The sequence below is a fragment of the Lichenostomus cassidix genome, chromosome 2 (genome assembly GCF_008360975.1).
Source record: "Lichenostomus cassidix isolate B80296 chromosome 2, HeHo_3.0, whole genome shotgun sequence".
Taxonomy (NCBI): Eukaryota; Metazoa; Chordata; class Aves; order Passeriformes; family Meliphagidae; genus Lichenostomus; species Lichenostomus cassidix.
Window position 1 is genome coordinate 150,951,392 of NC_139482.1, and position 16,112 is coordinate 150,967,503.

General features: G+C 50.9%; 5 protein-coding genes across 5 annotated transcripts; 2 read left to right on the plus strand and 3 right to left on the minus strand.

Moving 5' to 3' along the window:
* Positions 1-2,074: 2,074 nt before the first annotated feature.
* LOC146442557 (feather beta keratin-like) lies at positions 2,075-2,446 on the minus strand. The gene has a single exon (XM_085053728.1). The coding sequence runs from the start codon at positions 2,444-2,446 to the stop codon at positions 2,075-2,077; it is 372 nt and encodes a 123-aa protein (XP_084909854.1).
* Positions 2,447-4,977: 2,531 nt separating this feature from the next.
* On the plus strand, positions 4,978-5,427 carry LOC146442558 (feather beta keratin-like). Its single transcript, XM_085049863.1, has 2 exons — positions 4,978-5,252; positions 5,328-5,427. Exons 1-2 carry the CDS (start codon positions 4,978-4,980, stop codon positions 5,425-5,427), a joined length of 375 nt encoding a protein of 124 aa, XP_084905989.1.
* A 3,127-nt stretch (positions 5,428-8,554) lies between these two features.
* Positions 8,555-8,911, minus strand: LOC146442559 (feather keratin B-4-like). Its single transcript, XM_085049864.1, has one exon. It carries the CDS (start codon positions 8,909-8,911, stop codon positions 8,555-8,557), a length of 357 nt encoding a protein of 118 aa, XP_084905990.1.
* Positions 8,912-11,437: 2,526 nt separating this feature from the next.
* LOC146442560 (feather beta keratin-like) lies at positions 11,438-11,917 on the plus strand. Its single transcript, XM_085049865.1, has 2 exons — positions 11,438-11,765; positions 11,877-11,917. Exons 1-2 carry the CDS (start codon positions 11,438-11,440, stop codon positions 11,915-11,917), a joined length of 369 nt encoding a protein of 122 aa, XP_084905991.1.
* Positions 11,918-14,456: 2,539 nt separating this feature from the next.
* LOC146442561 (feather beta keratin-like) lies at positions 14,457-14,798 on the minus strand. The gene has a single exon (XM_085049866.1). It carries the CDS (start codon positions 14,796-14,798, stop codon positions 14,457-14,459), a length of 342 nt encoding a protein of 113 aa, XP_084905992.1.
* Between the last annotated feature and the right edge of the window lie 1,314 nt (positions 14,799-16,112).

Here is a 16,112-nt window from a genome sequence, read left to right on the forward strand (position 1 = left end):
ACTGAAGATTCAGTTCCAGCTGCACTTTGGGCCACTAATCATTAGCCTCTGGGCCCAGCCCCTCAGCCATTTGCAGGACACTCACTGAAATCTCAGGTGACCCAGACTTGCTTGGATGCTCTGGGAGCAGGAAATGGGAAAGAGCCTCAAAGGCTTTACAAAAGGATCAAGTTCAACACCATCCACAGTTCTCTCCTCTTGCCCAGGCTGAGTCACCAGCACAGAGCAGACACAGACCTCAGCCAAGCACCATTTCCTTCTGGGAAATCCTTCAAGAGAAGTGGCCTCAGCCCTCAGCACTAACCACAGCTCAAGACCCCAAAGGCCTTGGCTGACCCTGCTGCTGTTCCCATTTTCATGACCCTGCTGCTGTTCCCATTTTCATGAAGGGCAAATACTTCCTGAAAAATTTGATGGCATTTCAACATTGGTGAAAGAGGAAAGAGCATCTGATATAATGTACTTGGACTTGTGCAAAGCATTTGTTCCTGCGGTAGGAAATATCCTTATGTCTAATCTGGAGAAATGTGGAGTCGATGGTTGGAATATCAAATGTGGGATGGGAAATGGGCAGGATGGTCTGACTCAAAGGGTTATGGTCAACAGCTCCATGTCTGTGAGGAAAACAGGGAAGAGAGATGACCCACAGAGACTCATATTGGGACCATTATCAATTCCAATCTTTGTCAGGGACAGGAACAGTGCAATTGAGTGTTCCCTCAGAAAGATTGGGAATGACCCGAAGGTGAGTGGTGTGGTTGATTGTATGGAGGGAAGGGATGGTATCCAGAGGGCTCCACACAGGCTGGGGAGATGGGCTGGTGTGAATGTTGTGAAGGTTGATGTCGCTGTTGAGCCGCTAGCAGAGAAAGAAGACCCAGATTCTCAGTGTGGCATAAAAAAGAGAGCTTTTATTATTTAATTCCAATTTATATAGATTTTTCAGAGGTCACTCAGATTGCTCAGTCAGAAACGTCCCCCTAGGACTGATTGGCCAGGCCTGAACTGTCCAAATCTCGAGACACTGTTTATAATAACATCCAAACTTTATCTTTGTTTATAAAACACAGGAAAAAATTCTCATGGGAAAGACCTGTGCTAGCCACAGCTCAACAGGACCAAGTGCAAGATCCTGCACCTGGATTGGAGCAATCTCAGTAATGGATATTGGATGGGCCATGAGTTGATTAAGAGCATGCCTGAACAGAAGGACTTATGGGTGTTGGTGGATGAAGAATTGGACATGCCCCAGCCATGTGAATGTACCAACCAAAAACTGCCCAGGCTATGGCTTCACGGCCACAGGGCAAACAGCAGGTGAGGGAGGATTCTGCCCCTCTGTCAGCTCTGCTGAGACAGGAGTTATGTACTCTGCTCTGGGTCCTCTAGGACAAGGACCTGATGGTGTAGATCTGGATATGGGCTAAAGAGATAGTGAGGGTCTGGAGCAAATGGCGTCCAGACAAAGTGAAAACACCATCCAGGAGGGTTGGAGCCTGGGATAGACCTGTATGAGTGTATCCAGGCCTGGAATCAAGCAAGTGAAAGTTTTGTGGGATTCACTGGAAAGGCAAATTGTGCCAGTGTGTGCCAGTAAAGGAAGAGGAGACATCTTAGGCTGCAGTGCAAGAGACTTTTATTGAGGCAAAAGAGCAGTGAAACATCATGAGGAGCAAGTGGAAGGGAGCCGAGCTGAGGTGCAAGGAGGCAACTGCCAGACGAGGCCCATTAGCTTGCAATATTTTGGCCAGAGCACCAAAGTCTTCCTGGCCTACAGTGGGAGCACTGCACCAGAGGTGTCCAAGAATGTCTGGCATGGGAGAAGGGGTTTGTCCAGAGGGGACTGTAAACAGCTAAAGGGGCGATGCAGAGCAGGCAGTGGAAGAAGAGCAGCAGGAATAGGGGCCATGTTTGCAGGCAGTCCAGGCTGGCCCCTTGGCTGCTGCCTTGCTTGGGGCCCTGAGAGCAGCAGCTGGAAGCACTGAGCTTGTTTGAGAGCCGTGGCCCAGAGAGGCATCCTCGATGCCTGGGCTGTGTTCCGGGGAATGGGTGGTTGGAGTGGTGCTGAGGGTCCTCAGCAGATGTAGCCTCCCCTTCTGCCATGGCAGCCCAGGCCTCCCAGCCCATAGCCAAATCCACGGCCATAGCCAAGGCCATAGCCAAAGCCACCAAATCCACCAAAGCCACCAAATCCACCAAAGCCACCAAATCCACCAGAGATGGGCTGTCCCTGCACACTGAGTTCAGTGCCCACGGCAGCCCCAGAGGTGGATCCAACAGCAGTGCTCTGGGGGAAGGAGGACATTAGAGGTCCTGGCAGGGTCACCAGCACAGGGGAAGGGTTGATGATGACACGGGAATCCTGGCATTGCAGGGCACAGGGCTCATTGCAGCTGTTGGCCAGTGGGGTGGGTCCGCAGGGGTGGCAGGCATCGTAGCAGGCCATGGTTGTGGTGTGGAGGGTCCTTGGAAGAGAGGGGGGTGAGGCAGGGCAGGGTGGTGGGAGTGTGAGGGATAGTGATGCAGGAGGGTGAGGGAGTGTGGAGGTTGTTGTGGGTCTGTGGGGAGGCATGAGGGCTGCAGAGGCTGGGGCTGGGAGCGTGACGGAAAAGAGGGGTCAGGTGTGCAGGAGCAGGATGGTCAGTGGCTTGAGACTCACCTGGTTGTTGTCAGAAGCAGGAGGAGAAGCTGTGAGAAGTGTGTGAGGAACAAAGGTGCTGGGCTGGCTTTTATGCTGGTTCTGGAGGGGTGGGACAGCCTTGTCCCATGGCCTTGGGGCATTTTGGAGGCAACAGCTCTTGCTTGGCCCAGCCTGGTGAATCATGAGGTGGGGAATGTTTGACTTCATGCAATTCTGCAGTGTCATGTCCTGATTTTGAGGCTGTGTCCATCTGACCTTGGTGGCAACATTAAAGTGGGAATTGGTTTTTGGGAGGATTTGATTGTATCGATGTGTGTCAGGGTGGGCTGAATAAACCCCCAAAGCTCTGGTGAGGTGCAATGTCATCAGTGAAGTTATTTTGTGGCACTCATGATCTTTGGTTTGTGGTTGTCTTGTGATGACTGGGCACATCTTCTGTGCCACTGGATGTCCATCAGTCATTTTGTTGCTCCCAGGAATGCTGAGGGAGTTGCTGATGCCCTTGGGAGGTCATGCTGCAATAACTTGCAGATGTTATAGTTTATTGGAGTGTTCCTATATATGAAAAATGGCTCATGGCATTTTGTCTTGAATGGGATCAGAAGAGACAATCTGGAAATGCAGAGACCGGACTGGCTGAACTTGTTCTGGTGTCGTGGTCCATCTGGATTTCTCATATTTAGAAGACATAGTACTCTGTCATTTAAAGTGCATTCCTTGACCTCATTAAGAAAATCATTAAACAAAGAACCAGCCTGGTTTGATCTCTTTTTTCCCAGGCTGGCCTGTGACGTCAATTCATTTATTCCTCCTTCAAGCTGTAAGGTTTCATATCATACATCCTTCTAGTCTTAATAATCTGTTCCTGCTAGCAAAATATGATTAATACTAATGGATGGTCAACGTGGTCTTCTTCCCTCCTCTGTCATGGTGCGAGCGTTTCTTTGTTGAATTGTGTAACTCCATGTCTTTCTTTTGAGGCTATGTCCTTCTGACCTTGGCAGCAGATTTCAAGTGTATTAGAGGCTAAAGGCAGATGTTGATGGTGTGTGTCATGGTGGGCTGAAGATGTGACCAATGCTTTAGGGAGATAGGGTGTCATCATTGAGGTCACCCCAAGGCACTGGTGTGTTCTGTTTTTTTAGTGCATTGTGAAGAGGGGTCCCAAACCATCACAGCACTGTCAGGCTGGTCTGGCTTTACAGAGGCACTGCTTGTGAGGGGCTGCCCTTTCCGTGATGTTCTATCCCTCTCCACCATGTTGCCATTTTTCAAAGCCTGTCTATATTTCTAGCCTTTCCCGTTGGAGATGGGAAAGCAATCCCTGTGATTTAGAGACGTCTCCCATGCTCCCCAAAGTCCTATATTGATTCATCCATAGTGCTCATCTTGGCTGGGCTCAGTAAGGTCACACGGTGGGGTCCCAGTGCTGGACTGTGACTGACACATGGAAAGAAAAAATCATGAAGGATAAGGAGAACAAGACACATGACGAGCACAATTCCCCATCCGTTGAATAATTCACCCTTCAAAGCCATGTGTCTGCTCTTTAGAAAAGTTTAGGGAATGGACTGTCCTGGTCCCCACCACGGGTGGGGCTTAACAATGGAACAATGACATTGACATGGTTGACCAAGAGGCATGCAGGGTGACCATGAAACTGACAGAATTGGAGTATATATGATGTGAGCAGAAGCTGAGAGAGCTGGGAGTTCTTTCAGGAGGGTGGAAAGAATGCCTATGGAACTTGTCAATATGCCATGGCATGATCTATGTGACAGCACTACACTTCAACCAAAGCTTTGGTTGAATATTCTACGCGTCCTGACATGCGCCATCAACAAGATAATAATCACTAATTCTTGCCATTAGAGGTACCGCCAACATCAGAAGGACACAGTCTCAAGGTCAGGACATGGAATTGCAGAATTGCATGATTGAAAACACTCCCCAGCTCATGACTCACCAGGCTGGGCCACCCAAGAGCTGTTGCCTCCAAAATGCCCCAAGGCCATGGGACAAGGCTGTCCCACCCCTCCAGAACAAGCATAAAAGCCAGCCCAGCACCTTTGTTCCTCACACACTTCTCCTCACACCTTCTCCTCCTGCTCCTGACAACAACCAGGTGAGTCTAAAGCCCCTGACCCTCCTGCTCCTGCACCCCTGGCGCCTCTCCTCCTGCACTCCCAGCCTCAGCCTCAGCAGCCCTCATGCCTCCCCACAGACCCACAACAACCTCCACACTCCCTCACCCTCCTGCATCACTGCCCCTCCCAGCCCCACCAGCCTGCCCTGCCTAACCTCCCTCTCTTCCAGGAACCCTCCACACCACACCCATGGCCTGCTACGACCTCTGCCGCCCCTGTGGACCCACCCCGCTGGCCAACAGCTGCAACGAGCCCTGTGTACGACAGTGCCAGGATTCCCGTGTCATCATCAACCCTTCTCCTGTGCTGATCACCCTGCCAGGACCCATCATGACCTCCTTCCCGCAGAGCACTGCTGTCGGATCCACCTCTGGGGCTGCCGTGGGCACTGAACTCAGTGTGCAGGGACAGCCCATCTCTAGTGGATTTGGTGGCTTTGGCTATGGCCTTGGCTATGGCCGTGGATTTGGCTATGATCTTGACTTTGGCTACGGCAGGGGATTTGGCTATGGGCTGGGCTATGGCCGCAGATTTGGCAATGGGCTTGGCTATGGCCATGGATTTGGCTATGGGCTGGGCTATGGCTATGGCCTGGGAGGCCTGGGCTGCTACGGCAGAAGGGGCTACTACACTTACTAAGGGATCCTTGTATCACCCTTGACACCACCAGCTTGGCCCCCTGGCAACAGCTCCTGCAAGAAAAGCCCACCAGCTGATGGTTGCCCTGCTTGCTCCTCTCACTGGATCTCTTCCAATTCTTTCTTCTTAATTTTTATTCTTTTGCCTGAATAAAGTTTTCTTGCATCAAAGCCTGAGATGCTTCCTCTTCTTTTTGGATTCAAATGCCCTCACATACTCTCCAAGCACAGTGCCATACAAGCCCTTACGTTGGATGGAAAAGAGGCACAACACCTCTTGTACCTGATATATCACCACCAGTAACAACCAAGACAGGTACAGGAAGCAGGGGAGGAGGGCACACCTTCCACAGCATGGCACAAGCCCAGGACCTGCTGCCTCAAAAGGCTTGACACATTAATGTTCTCCTGTGTATGGCTCTGGCAAAGTCTCTCCATGCCAGCACACACTTGAGAAAATCTCTTCCAAAAAGGAGTCTTGAACCCACCCAGCAAATAGGAGAAACAACACCAAACACTTGGGTAGGATTTCTGGAGTGGACGGGCTTCAACTTCTCTGCTCAAGCAAGAGCAGCATTTCCAGGACCATGGCCAGCTCAGTTTTCAATCTCCCAGCTCTGACACTCCACCAGCTTTTCCACTCTGCGACTATACTCATATTGAGAAATTCTTCCTTTCTTGGCATATGGAATTTCATCTCTTTCCTCTTGTAGCCTTCCCCCTTTTCTTTCATGTGTGTGCACTGCTGAGAACAACCAAATTCCCTTGACTTCATTCCCTGCCATCAGCGATTTGAGCACACTTAGGACACAGCCCTATCCATCCTTCTCTCCTGGCAGTACCACCTTTCTCAACCTCTCTCCTAGGAAAGGTTCTCCAGTCCTTTCAGTGTCTTGCTTTCCCTGAGCTGCTCGTGTTTCACTAAGCCCTTGTGCATCTTTCCCTGGGCAGCCTAGAACTGCTCAAACCTCTCCACAAGGGACCCCACCAGTGCTTGAAAGAGAGGAAAGGCCACCTCTCCTGACTTCATGCCAAGAATTTTCAGGAATCTATGTAGAGGAGTAGTGATGCTTTTTCAAGAAAGAAAAGGATTGGATTTTTGTTCTCTACCAGCACCACAGGGTCATGCCCAACAAAGCTGCTTTCAGGCCTCTCAGCCCCCAGCATGACCAGAGGCCCCACTGGCATTGCTTCCCAGATGAAGAACGACACATTCACATTTCTGGAACTTTAGGAGATTCCTCAGTCTCCAGCTCCCTCTGAGTGGTTGCACAGCCACCCAGTGCCCCAGTCACTGCATCATTGGCAATCTCACTGAGGGGGAAACAGTCCTACTGCCCACATAATTGTTCAGAAAGATGAACAGTGTTGGTCCTGTGCTTTCAACTCCTTACCAGGGAGTGGGAAGGAGTCTAAAAGGCTTCACAAAATGGACAAGTTCAACAACATCCACAGTTCTCTCCTCATGCCCAGGCTGAGTCACTGGGACAGAGCAGACACTGAGCTCAGCCAAGCACCATTTCCTCCAGGGAAATCCTCCAAGAGAAGTGGCCTCAGTCCTGTGCACTTCCCACAATTCAAGACCCCAAAGGCCTTGGCTCACCCCTCCCATGCTGCCACTCCCATTTGACCTCTGCTTCCTCTCACAGGTGACACCAACACCCATGGATTGGTAAAAAAGGTCTATGAAATCTACCACTAAAGGATCATATCGGTGAAACAATTATTGTTGCGGTTTAGAGGATGTTGCAGCAGACTTTACCCTAGAGCTTCTCTACCCAGCCCAGTTCAGCGCCTCAGTGCTCCAAACCCTCTGTCCCAGGCCTGGACACTGCACTCTCGCCAGCCAGGGAGCCATAAGGCTAGCTCTGGTTCGTCTGCTTCCACAACCGGCAGTGATAAAGAAGGCGAGGAGGGTCTATGCGTTATGTCCATGGAAGATGTTTATTCGCATGGTGCAGCAGAGGTCAACGACCTCCCCGAGGCAGAGATGCCTCGAGGGCGAAGGCCTCACATGCTCAGCACATGTGGAGCATAGACACGCGTGGAGCATAGACAGCAAGATGGCGGAGGGTAAGGGGTTTTATAGGGAAACAGAGCGGGGCAGGGACAGGACACAGGCCCAGTGACCTCTGGGTACAGGGGAGGTACAGGGGCGGAGTTAGGAGTACAGGAACCAATAGGGGAAACCTGAGGGAGTGGCCAGGGCCACGTGGGGTTAGGGTATAGGAACCAATAGGGAAAACTGGGGGCGTGGCTAGGACTATGTGGAGTAGGGAAGGTAGGACAATAGGTGACAAGTACAGTCGATAAGAAAGGGGTGTGGGGAACTTGCAGCTATTATCACAATAAATTATGTTGCAGAAGATCGAAATTTAAAATATCAAGTCTAATCACTCCTTCGGCTCCACCAAGGCCACCACTAACTCATATTCCCAAGAGCAACATCCACAGGGATATTAAATCCTTGCAGGCACGATGACTCCACCACCACCCTGTGCAGTCTGTGCCACAAATGACAGCCCTGTCCATGAAGGAGACTTCTGTGATATCCAACCTAAATATCTCCTGAAGAAACTTGAACTCTAGATTCCTCCTCTCCTATGGTGCAGTGAAAGGAAAACTGGTTTCACACCCCCTTCATTACCACCTCCATTCAATTAACAGCCATTTGAGGTTAGGATGCATGAAAACTTTATTGAGGCAAAATATTGAAAAAGCAGAAGCCAGCAGAAGGGAACTATTTTGAGGTACAATGAGGGTGAGCATTTGCCAAGGTCCTTTGCTTGCAAGAGGTTCGGCCAGAGATCAATGCTTTCCTGCCCCACAGTGGGAGGAGCACACCAGAGGTGCCCAACGGTCTCTGGCTTGGCAGAAGGGGTCTGCAGTGCAGGGGAGTGGACAGAGCCAAGGGGGCAATGCAGAGCAGGGAACAGAAGAAGGAGGCAGGAGGCAGATGGGGCATGTTAGCAGGCAGCCCAGGCTGGCCCCTTGGCTGCTGCCTTGCTTGGAGCTGGAGCTGGAAGGGCTGAGCCTGTTTGAGAACCTTGGCCAAGAGAGGTGTCCCCTGTGCCTGAGGTGTGTTCTGAGGAGCAGGTGGTTGGTGTCAGAAATGGTGCTGATGGCCCTTAGAAGTTGTAGTAGCCAAATCCACGGCCATAGCAGTCCAGGCCGCCCAGCCCATAGCCATAGCCCAGCCCATAGCCAAATCCACGGCCATAGCCAAGGCCATAGCCAAAGCCACCAAATCCGCCAGAGATGGGCTGTCCCTGGGCACTGAGTTCACTCCCAACAGCAGCCCCAGAGGTGGATCCAACGACGGTGTTCTGGGGGAAGGTGGTCATGATGGGTCCTGGCAGGGTGACCAGCACAGGAGAAGGGTTGATGATGACACTGGAGTCCTGGCACTGTCGTACACAGGGCTCGTTGCAGCTGTTGGCCAGCGGGGTCGGTCCACAGGGACGGCAGAGGTCGTAGCAGGCCATGGTTGTGGTGTGGAGGGTCCCTGGAAGAGAGGGGAGTGAGGCAGGTCATTGTGGTGGGGTTGCAAGGGATGGTGATGCGGGAAGGCGAGGGGGTGTGGAGGTTGTTGTGGGGCTGTGGGGAGGCATGAGGGCTGCTGAGGCTGGGGCTGGGAGTGCTGGAAGAGAGGGGCTAGGGGTGCAGGAGCAGGAGGTTCAGGGTCTTGAGACTCACCTGGTTGTTGTCAGGAGATGGTGTGAGAAGAAGTGTGTGAGGGAGAGGGGCACTGGGCTGGCTTTTATGCTGGTCCCGCAGGAGTGGGACAGCCTTCTCCCACGGCCTTGGGGCAATTTGGAGGCAACAGATCTTGTCTGGCCCAGCCTGGTGAATCATGAGCTGTGGAATGTTTGACTTCATGCAATTCTGCCATGTCATGTCCTGCCCTTCAATCCATGTCCATCTGACCTTGGCAGCAATTTTGAAGTGAGAGCTGATATCTGGAAGGATTTGATTGTTTCAATGCGTGTCATGGAGAGCTGAATAAACACCCAAAGCCATAGAGAGGTGCAATGTCATCCATCAACTTATTTTGAGGCACTCGTGTGCAGTGGTTTGTGGAGGTCTTCTGAAGAGTGGGCACTTCTTCTGTACCACTGGATGTCCATCAGCCATTTTGGTGCTCCCAGGAATGCTGAGGGACATGCTGATATTGTTGGGAGATCAGTCCACAATACCTTGGAAATGTAATAGTGCTTAGTAGCATTCCTATAGATGAAAAATGGCTCATGGCATTTTGTCTTGAATGGGATGAGAAGAGAGGATATGGAAATGTAGGGACTGGACTGGCTGAACTTGTTCTGGTGTCATGGTCCATCTGGATTATTTTGCATATTTACACAACATCATACTCTGTCATTTGAAGCGTATTCCTTGACCTCATTAAGAAAATCATTAAACTAAGAAACAACCTGGTTTGATCTCTTTTTTCCCTGGCTGGCTTGTGACGTCAATTCATTTATTCCTCCTTCAAGCTGTAAAGTTTCATGTTTTATATCCTTCTAGTCTTAATAATCTGTTCCTGTTAGCAAAATATGATTAATACTAATGGATGGTCAACATGGTCTTCTTCCTTCCTCTGTCGTGGTGCGAGAGTTTCTTTGATGAATTGTGCAACTCCATGTCTTTCATTTGAGGCTATGTCCTTCTGACCTTGGCAGCAGATTTCAAGTGTATTAGAGGCTAAAGGCAGATGTTGATGGTGTGTGTCATGGTGGGCTGAAGATGTGGCCAAAGCTTTAGGGAGATAGGTTGCCATCAGTGAGGTCACCCCAAGGCACTGGTGTGTTCTGGTTTTTAGTGCATTGTGAAGAGGGGTCCCAAACCATCACAGCACTGTCAGGCTGGTCTGGTTTTACAGAGGCACTGCTTGTGAGGGGCTGCCCTTTCCGTGATGTTCTATCCCTCTCCACCATGTTGCCATTTTTCAAAGCCTGTCTATGTTTCTAGCCTTTCCCGTTGGAGATGGGAAAGCAATCCCTGTGATTTAGAGATGTCTCCCATGCTCCCCAAAGTCCTATATTGATTCATCCATAGTGCTCATCTTGGCTGGGCCCAGTAAGGTCACACGGTGGGGTCCCAGTGCTGGACTGTGACTGACACATGGAAGGGAAAAATCATAAAGGATAAGGAGGACAAGACACATGACGAGCACAATTCCCCATCCGTTGAATAATTCACCCTTCAAAGCCATGTGTCTGCTCTTTAGAAAAGTTTAGGGAATGGACTGTCCTTGTCCCCACCACGGGTGGGGCTTCAAGGGTGGAACAATGACATTGACATGGTTGACCAAGAGGCATGCAGGGTGACCATGAAACTGACAGAATTGGAGTATATATAATGTGAGCAGAAGCTGAGAGAGCTGGGAGTTCTTTCAGGAGGGTGGAAAGAATGCCTATGGAACTTGTCAATATGCCATGGCATGATCTAAGTGACAGCACTACACTTCAACCAAAGCTTTGGTTGAATATTCTACGTGTCCTGACATGCGCCATCGACAAGATAATGATCACTAATTCTTGCCATTAGAGGTACCGCCAACATCAGAAGGACACAGTCTCAAGGTCAGGACATGGAATTGCAGAATTGCATGATTGAAAACACTCCCCAGCTCATGACTCACCAGGCTGGGCCACCCAAGAGCTGTTGCCTCCAAAATGCCCCAAGGCCATGGGACAAGGCTGTCCCACCCCTCCAGAACAAGCATAAAAGCCAGCCCAGCACCTTTGTTCCTCACACACTTCTCCTCACACATTCTCCTCCTGCTCCTGACAACAACCAGGTGAGTCTCAAGTCCCTGACCCTCCTGCTCCTGCACCCCTGGCGCCTCTCCTCCTGCACTCCCAGCCTCAGCCTCAGCAGCCCTCATGCCTCCCCACAGACCCACAACAACCTCCACACTCCCTCACCCTCCTGCATCACTGCCCCTCCCAGCCCCACCACCCTGCCCTGCCTAACTCCCCTCTCTTCCAGGAACCCTCCACACCACAACCATGGCCTGCTACGACCTCTGCCATCCCTGTGGACCCACCCCTCTGGCCAACAGCTGCAACGAGCCCTGTGCCCTGCAATGCCAGGATTCCCGAGTCATCATCAACCCTTCTCCTGTGCTGATCACCCTGCCAGGACCCATCATGACCTCCTTCCCGCAGAGCACTGCTGTCGGATCCACCTCCGGGGCTGCCGTGGGCACTGAGCTCAGTGTGCAGGGACAGCCCATCTCTGGTGGATTTGGTGGCTTTGGCTATGGCCTTGGCTATGGCCGTGGATTTGGCTATGATCTTGACTTTGGCTACGGCAGTGGATTTGGCTATGGGCTGGGCTATGGCCGCAGATTTGGCAATGGGCTGGACTATGGCCGTGGATTTGGCTATGGCCTTGGCTATGGCCGTGGATTTGGCTATGGGCTGGGCTATGGCTATGGCCTGGGAGGCCTGGGCTGCTACGGCAGAAGAGGCTACTACACTTACTAAGGGATCCTTGTACCACCCTTGACACCACCAGCTTGGCCCTCTGGCAACAGCTCCTGCAAGAAAGGCCCACCAGCTGATGGTTGCCCTGCTTGCTCCTCACACTTGGATCTCTTCCAATTCTTTCTTCTTAATTTTTATTCTTTTGCCTGAATAAAGTTTTCTTGCATCAAAGCCTGAGATGCTTCCTCTTCTTTTTGGATTCAAATGCCCTCACATACTCTCCAAGCACAGTGCCATACAAGCCCTTACGGTGGATGGAAAAGAGTCACAACACCTCTCGTACCTGATATATCACCGCTGTTAACAACCAAGACAGGTACAGGAAGCAGGGGAGGAGGGCACACCTTCCACAGCATGGCACAAGCCCAGGACCTGCTGCCTCAAAAGGCTTGACACATTAATGTTCTCCTGTGTATGGCTCTGGCAAAGTCTCTCCATGCCAGCACACACTTGAGAAAATCTCTTCCAAAAAGGAGTCTTGAACCCACCCAGCAAATAGGAGAAACAACGCCAAACACTTGGGTAGGATTTCTGGAGTGGATGGGCTTCAACTTCTCTGCTCAAGCAAGAGCAGCATTTCCAGGACCATGGCCAGCTCAGTTTTCAATCTCCCAGCTCTGACACTCCACCAGCTTTTCCACTCTGCGACTATACTCATATTGAGAAATTCTTCCTTTCTTGGCACATGGAATTTCATCTCTTTCCTCTTGTAGCCTTCCCCCTTTTCTATCATGTGTGTGCACTGCTGAGAACAACCAAATTCCCTTGACTTCATTCCCTGCCATCAGCGATTTGAGCACACTTAGGACACAGCCCTAGTCATCCTTCTCTCCTGGCAGTACCAGCATTCTCAACCTCTCTCCTAGGAAAGGTTCTCCAGTCCTTTCAGTGTCTTGCTTTCCCTGAGCTGCTTGTGTTTCACTAAGCCCTTGTGCATCTTTCCCCGGGCAGCCTAGAACCGCTCAAACCTGTCCACAAGGGACCCCACCAGTGCTTGAAAGAGAGGAAAGGCCACCTCTCCGGACTTCATGCCAAGAATTGTCTGGAATCTATGTAGAGGAGTAGTGATGCTTTTTCAAGGAAGAAAAGGACTGGATTTTTGTTCTCTACCAGCACCACAGGGTCATGCCCAACAAAGCGGCTTTCCAGCCTCTCACCCCTAGCATGACCAGCGGCCCCACTGGCATTGCTTCCCAGATGAAGAACGACACATTCACATTTCTGGAACTTTAGGAGATTCCTCAGTCTCCAGCTCCCTCTGAGTGGTTGCACAGCCACCCAGTGCCTCAGTCACTGCATCGTTGGCAATCTCACTGAGGGGGAAACAGTCCTACTGCCCACATTATTGTTCAGAAAGATGAACAGTGTTGCTCCTGTGGTTTCAACTCCTTACCAGGGAGTGGGAAGGAGCCTAAAAGGCTTCACAAAATGGACAAGTTCAACAACATCCACAGTTCTCTCCTCATGCCCAGGCTGAGTCACTGAGACAGAGCAGACACTGAGCTCAGCTAAGCACCATTTTCTCCAGGGAAATCCTCCAAGAGAAGTGGCCTCAGTCCTGTGCACTTCCCATGATTCAAGACCCCAAAGGCCTTGGCTCACCCTCCCATGCTGCCACTCCCATTTGACCTCTGCTTCCTCTCACAGGTGACACCAACACCCATGGAATCAACTCAGCTGCAAAAGACCCTTGACACTAAGTCCCAATGGTAAGAAAGGACTCTGAAATACAACACTAAACAATCGGATCTTTAAAATATTTTTGATGCCGAAAATCTAAATTTGAAATTATGTCAAGTCTAACCACTCCTTCAGCACTACCAAGGCCACCACTAACTCATGTTCCCAAGTGCCACATCCACAGGGATATTAAATCCCTGCAGGCACGATGACTCCACCACCAGCCTGTGCAGTCTGTGCCATGAATGACAGCCCTGTCCATGAAGGAGACTTCTGTGATATCCAACCTAAATATCTCCTGAAGAAACTTGAACTCTAGATTCCTCCTCTCCTATGGTGCAGTGAAAGGGAAACAGGTTTCATACCCACTTCACTACCACCTCCATTCAATTAACAGCCATTTGAGGTTAGGATGCATGAAAAACTTTATTGTGACAAAATAGTAACAAAGCAGAAGCCAGCAGAAGGGAACCATTTTGATGTACAATGAGGGTGACCATTTGCCAAGGTCCTTTGCTTGCAAGAGGTTTGGCCAGAGATCAATGCTTTCCTGCCCCACAGAGGGAGCAGCACACCAGAGGTGCCCAACGGTCTTTGGCTTGGCAGAAGGGGTCTGCAGTGCAGGGGAGTGGACAGAGCCAAGGGGGCAATGCAGAGCAGGGAACAGGAGAAGGAGGCAGGAGGCAGATGGGGCATGTTTGCAGGCAGCCCAGGCTGGCCCCTTGGCTGCTGCCTTGCTTGGAGCTGGAGCTGGAAGGGCTGAGCCTGTCTGAGAACCTTGGCCAAGACAGTTGTCCCCTGTGCCTGGGGTGTGTTCTGAGGAGTGGGTAGTTGGTGTCAGAAATGGTGCTGATGGCCCTTAGAAGTTGTAGTAGCCAAATCCACGGCCATAGCAGTCCAGGCCTCCCAGCCCATAGCCAAATCCACGGCCATAGCCAAAGCCGCCATAGCCAAATCCACCAAATCCACTGGAGATGGGCTGTCCCTGGGCACTGAGTTCACTCCCAACAGCAGCCCCAGAGGTGGATCCAACTGCAGTGCTCTGGGGAAAGGAGGTCATGATGGGTCCTGGCAGGGTGACCAGCACAGGAGAAGGGTTGATGATGACACTGGAGTCCTGGCACTGTCGTACACAGGGCTCGTTGCAGCTGTTGGCCAGCGGGGTCGGTCCGCAGGGACGGCAGAGGTCGTAGGAGGCCATGGGTGTGGTGTGGAGGGTCCCTGGAAGAGAGGGGAGTGAGGCAGGTCATTGTGGTGGGGTTGCAAGGGGTGGTGATGGGGGAAGGCGAGGGGGTGTGGAGGTTGTTGTGGGTCTGTGGGTAGGCATGAGGGCTGCTGAGGCTGAGGCTGGGAGTGCAGGAGGAGAGGCGCCAGGGGTGCAGGAGCAGGAGGTTCAGGGTCTTGAGACTCACCTGGTTGTTGTCAGGAGATGGTGTGAGAAGAAGTGTGTGAGGGAGAGAGGCGCTGGACTGGCTTTTATGCTGGTCCTGCAGGGGTGGGACAGCCTTGTCCCATGGCCTTGGGGCAATTTGGAGGCAACAGATCCCTTCTGGCCCAGCCTGGTGAATCATGAGCTGTGGAATGTTTGACTTCATGCAATTCTGCCATGTCATGTCCTGCCCTTCAATCCATGTCCATCTGACTTTGGCAGCAATTTTGAAGTGAGAGCTGGTCTTTGGAAGGATTTGATTGTTTCAATGCGTGTCATGGAGAGCTGAATAAACACCCAAAGCCCTAGAGAGGTGCAATGTCATCCATCAACTTATTTTGAGGCGCTTGTGTGCAGTGGTTTGTGGAGGTCTTCTGAAGAGTGGGCACCTCTTCTGTACCACTGGATGTCCATCAGCCATTTTGGTGCTCCCAGGAATGCTGAGGGACATGCTGATATTGTTGGGAGATCAGTCCACAATACCTTGGAAATGTAATAGTGCTTAGTAGCATTCCTATAGATGAAAAATGGCTCATGGCATTTTGTCTTGAATGGGATCAGAAGAGAGGATCTGGAAATGTAGAGACTGGACTGGCTGAACTTGTTCTGGCATCATGGTCCATCTGGATTATTTTGCATATTTACACGACATCATACTCTGTCATTTGAAGCGTATTCCTTGACCTCATTAAGAAAATCATTAAACTAAGAACCAACCTGGTTTGATCTCTTTTTTCCCTGCCTAGCCTGTGATGTCAATTCATTTATTCCTCATTCAAGCTGTAAAGTTTCATGTCTTATATCCTTCTAGTCTTAATAATCTGTTCCTGTTAGCAAAATATAATTAATACTAATGGATGGTCAACATAGTTTTCTTCCCTTCTCTGTCGTGGTGCGAGCGTTTCTTTGATGAATTGTGTAACTCCATGTCTTTCTTTTGAGGCTATGTCCTTCTGTCCTTGGCAGCAGATTTCGAGTGTATTAGAGGCTAAAGGCAGATGTTGATGGTGTGTGTCATGGTGGGATGAAGATGTGGCCAAAGCTTTAGGGAGATAGGTTGCCTTCAGTGAGGTCACCCCAAGGCAC